At 53.1% G+C, this 4,614-nt stretch overlaps 1 protein-coding gene across 1 annotated transcript; it reads left to right on the top strand.

Moving 5' to 3' along the window:
• The first annotated feature begins 1,964 nt into the window (after positions 1-1,964).
• LOC119317464 (BOI-related E3 ubiquitin-protein ligase 1-like) lies at positions 1,965-3,670 on the top strand. Its single transcript, XM_037591928.1, has 4 exons — positions 1,965-2,155; positions 2,257-2,375; positions 2,470-2,804; positions 2,897-3,670. The coding sequence occupies exons 1-4, from the start codon at positions 2,109-2,111 to the stop codon at positions 3,416-3,418; spliced, it is 1,023 nt and encodes a 340-aa protein (XP_037447825.1). The 5' UTR covers positions 1,965-2,108; the 3' UTR covers positions 3,419-3,670.
• Positions 3,671-4,614: the final 944 nt, after the last annotated feature.

Here is a 4,614-nt window from a genome sequence, read left to right as displayed (position 1 = left end):
CTGAACAATTAGATACGGACTGCATATTCTAGATCACTTTTTTTTACATCATCAACCCTACACCCTAGTCCTTCTACATAAGCCATGACATATCACCTACGTTGGTTCCTAACACGAAATATTTAAAACATGCGTATCTCGCATGTTCTACCTACACTCACGGTTTTCTCTCTCACACAAATTTAGTTGTCGCATCCAGAACTTTATCTCGCACACTTGCTCTTAACCATCCACCTTTTCTTCATGTCTCGTGTAGCTGCCCACGTCTAAGTCACAGTTCAACAAGAAAAAGACACTGCATCAAAGCGCAAGAAAAGATACATTTCACGAAAGAAGCCGCATTTAGTGCCATAATTTTCACAAGTGGCGGAGAAAAGCATCGTAGGATTGTTGGCTTTGCTCCAAAAGCAGTTCTCAACCAAGAAAAAAAGGCAGAATTGAAGCCACGACGCATATACATGTGAGTACATCATGTCATCAGAAAATTTATAATGGTCCAAAATTATACTCCCTCCGTCCCGAAATACTTGCCGGAGAAATGGATAAAATTGGATGTATCTATAACTAAAATACGTTTAGATTCATCCTTTTTTCGACAAGTATTTCTGGACGAAGGGAGTACTTGTGCATTATACAGAATTAGTTTTTGTTGGAGCCTCTTCTCAAAGACAAATAACCGATTCATATTCTTGTGTAGTAGGATGGATCGCATACAACCGTTGAGTAGCCCTTCATTTGTAACACACGAGGTAATATTCACATTCGATTATTGTCTAAAAAGGATTGCCTTTTATATTTTGTATATTGCATTCCCCCCAAAAAAAAGACTTTGTATATTGCAGCTTGAAGCTAGGATCTAAACCATTGATATGTGGACAAAGTTTGTGATCCCTCCATCTAGAAATATAAGGCACAATACTATTTTGAGATTTACTTCAACCATCACTTTTTTTTGCGAATTTACTTTAACAGTTTTGCTAAAGCACATCTAGATGTGTTCTAAGTATTGCACATCTAAATTCGATGTCATTGATTTTACGCTAAGATTCGTGCAAGTTTTTTTATTATTCTTTTTACTTCTCAGTTTATAGGGCGTGCACGTACCCCTATGTCGTCAATTTGACCAACCTAGTACAAGTCATATATTACAAAAAATATACCAACATAAACTTGAGATGTTCTATTTTTAAACTGTATAATTTTTGTGTTATATAGTTTATATTAGGGTGATAAAATTGGCAACCTAGGCATACGCGTCGGACTTGTAAACTGAAACGGAGGGAGTAGCTTGATTGAGTCACCTAGATGTGCAATAATTTGGGCACATCTAGATGTGCCCTAGACAGACTAACCATCACCTTTTCAAGGATGCCCCTTTAACCATCACTTCATAATATATGACATGCACTTCAAAAAAGTATACGAACGAATTCGTATTTGAAAGGAGTTTCTGATGATATTATTTCCATAACACATACATTACTGATCTTATCGATGGTCAGCATAGATCTCGAAATACGCATTAGACACTACGTTTATGGACACAGAGGGGGCAATCTTTTGATAAACACCTGCTAACAAATACCAAACCCAAAGCATGGACGAGTAATCCAAAATTCGAAAGATTGGATGCAAAGCATGGAAGGGGTGATCTCTTTGCTCCAACCGCTACCCTGCCAAAGGAAGAAACGCCTAGGCCATCATTATCGCGAAGCAAAGGCCCCGTAACCAAAACCACCACCCCATTTTAATCCCCTGCATTGACGTCAAGAAAATCCTCCATCCCCTGGGATTCTTCCCCTAATTTTAACCCCCCGAACGCCCGCAATCCAGCCAATCCAAATCTATCTTTTAACCCCGCGAGTAATTTTAGGCTGCCCACGTTTTCCGTTTGTTTCCCCGTCCGCGTCCCGTTCCGTTCCATGTGAGAGGTTTTAAGGGGAGCGTGCGAACTGCGAAGTGGGTGCGCGGAATTGGACTCGGCTCACGCCCACGCTCGCGCTCGGGCTCACGCTCAGGCTCCTATTAAAACCACGAGTGGAAGTTTTCTTCCCCGTCACCGCCCGTCGTCCGTTTCTTCTCCTCGCCCCCTCCTCCTTAACATAACAATGGCTGTGCAGGCCCAGTACCCCTCCAATCTCCTCTTCCACGATAGGTGCGCCTCCTCACGTCCCGCCCCCTCTCGCGTCTTCCCCCACTGCAGCTGTTCGTCTGGTTTGGCTTTCGGGTGATCTCATGGCTTCGTCTCCTTTACAGAGGTGACCCGGAGAGGGCGGACATGGACCTGCCCAAGCAGCAGCATCAGCAGCAACACCAGCAGCATCCGCAGCAGCTCGCCGGACTCTCGCCGGCGGTCTATTTTGCCAGTGGCGGAGGTGCGTTTGCCTGCCTCGACAGCCCGATGCCGCCGATTGATTGGCCGCGCGCCCGTTCACGGATTGTGACATGGCTTGGTTCGGTTTCTTGCAGCCAGTGGGAATCGGAGGAAGCGCGCCAGGGAGGCCATGGCGCCGCCGCCGCCGGCCAAGGAGGAGTACATCGGCCTGTTCGCGCAGCACTCGGCGCCCTTTTTTAACATGGCGCAGCTCCACAGCAGCAGGGTCGCGGCGTCCCCGTCCCCTGCCCCTGCCTCTGTGACGCGCGTGTCCACGGGCCTCCGCCTGGCATTGGATGAGCAGCAGCAGAGACAGATTAATTCCTTGTGTTACCCGTCCTCGTCGTCGCCACTCGTTCCCTTCTCCGATGAGTTCGCCGGACAGATGAAGCAGCACGGCGACGAGCTCGACAAATTCGTCCGGGACCAGGTAATTCATCTTGGCTCCGGCCATGCCACGACAGTCCGATTGTAGCTGCGCGCCCGTTTCTTGGCCTCACGTGCCCGTGCTTTATCGACCAGGGCGAGCAGCTCCGGCGGGCCATCGCCGATCGGATGCGCCACCACAACCGGGCACTTCTGGTGGCGGCGGACAAGTCGGCCTCGCTCCGGCTACGGGAGAAGGCGCTGGAGGCGGAGCGCGAGGCGCGGCGCGGCGCCGAACTGGAGGAGCGGCTCGCGCGGCTACGCAACGAGGCGGCGGCGTGGCAGGCCAAGGCGCTCTCGGAGCAGGCCACCGCGGTGGGCCTTCACGCGCAGCTCCAGCAGGCCGCCTCCGCGGCGCGGGCATCCTGCGAGGAGCTGGGCGGCGGCGACGCCGGCCCGGCCGAATCGTGCTCGTCGGCGTACGTAGACCCTCGCCGCGCCGGGCCTGACCGCGCGTGCCACGGCTGCCACCTCGGGGCGGCCACGGTGGTGCTCCTGCCGTGCAGACATCTGAGCCTGTGCCGTGACTGCTTCGCCGCCGGCGACATGGACGTGGCCATGGCGTGCCCTGTATGCCATTGCGTGAGGACCGGCAGCGTGGAGGCCATCCTGTGTTGACAGAGCCGGCCTCGGGGCCATCCCGTGCCGTGAGCGCTCCGAGCAATGCGAAAGGCGCCATAGCTTATTCCGGAGAATGGAAAAATAGTCCTAAAATGGAAACTTAGATTCTTTCTTTCTTTCTTCGAGCTTTTGTTCATAGTTTTTCTTAATCCTTTTTTACTGCCGAGGATTTACCCCTCGCCGTGTCCTCTAGGAGAATTCAATTGATATAAGTTCATTGTTAATACTACCCGGCCCGTCAAGTGCAAAGGTTCGCCGATCATTACTGCTGGTAATGCTGTGCTGTACTGTAGGAGGGTTGCTTGTGATGCTCTCTTCAAACCGAAATGACGAATTAGCGGAGTGGTATCAGACTAGATAATCGTACCAAACTGCAAGTGATCGCAACCACTGCGGTACTCGTATGGCGTTGGCGTCCATTCGATGCGAGGCGTGGCCCGCATTGTTGCTGAAATCCCGCGCAAAGCGTGACATCTCTGCACCGCACCGGCAACGGCACCGGCACCGGCGGGGGTTAGGAGGAGTGCGCGTCCTGTGCCGTGCTTGATGATTCGGCCGTTTCGGCGTGGGCGGCACCAACGGGCGCGTCGTCGGCGTGGCCCCTCGGTTGGCTGTTATGTTTCTTTACATTACAGGCAGGCGGGCGAAGAGTGGAGAGGCACGCGCGAGAGTCGCAGGGCAGCGGCGTCAGAAAGAAAGAAGCAACGGAAATCGGGCACCGGCACGGCGGCGGTCGGCGGAATGAGCGGCCGCGCACTGCAGGCCGGCAACGGCACCAGGCGCAGGCAGGCACGCGCGGCCCGAGCGGTTGAAAATTGCCGCGCACGGCGCTGTCCCCGCGTAGTGATAGCCGCGGGTGGCGGGCCCTCGTGTTTTTTCTGTTGGAAAGTGGGGCTGGGCTGGCAGGCACGGCACGGGCGCCTCCTCCCTCCTCCCCGTCCGTTATGGCCGCCGCGCTAGTGGCCACGCAGCGTCCGGTCCGGCCGTTTGTTTACCGCCCCTTTTACTTTGGCCAAAAAGGAAAGCCATCGCCGCTGCTATCCCGGCGATCTTCACGTATCTCCACCGCTGTTGTTTTACGGTGAACCCCCGCCCGCTTTACGTCCCGCGATTGGAGGCCAACGAACAAAGCTGATGCGGTACAGGCCCGTGGAGGGCGCCGTGACATAAATTCGCGCCTGATCGGGTTTGTG

Source organism: Triticum dicoccoides, chromosome 6A, assembly GCF_002162155.2.
Source record: "Triticum dicoccoides isolate Atlit2015 ecotype Zavitan chromosome 6A, WEW_v2.0, whole genome shotgun sequence".
Classification (NCBI taxonomy): Eukaryota; Viridiplantae; Streptophyta; class Magnoliopsida; order Poales; family Poaceae; genus Triticum; species Triticum dicoccoides.
Note: the sequence above shows the minus strand (reverse complement) of the source record. Positions and strands in the feature narration are given on the sequence as shown.

Coding starts and splice junctions, on each gene's coding strand:
- LOC119317464 (XM_037591928.1), top strand. CDS start 2,109: ATGGCTGTGCAGGCCCAGTACCCCTCCAATCTCCTCTTCCACGATAG. Junction 2,156..2,256: donor AATCTCCTCTTCCACGATAG/GTGCGCCTCCTC, acceptor TCTCCTTTACAG/AGGTGACCCGGAGAGGGCGG. Junction 2,805..2,896: donor ACAAATTCGTCCGGGACCAG/GTAATTCATCTT, acceptor TTTATCGACCAG/GGCGAGCAGCTCCGGCGGGC.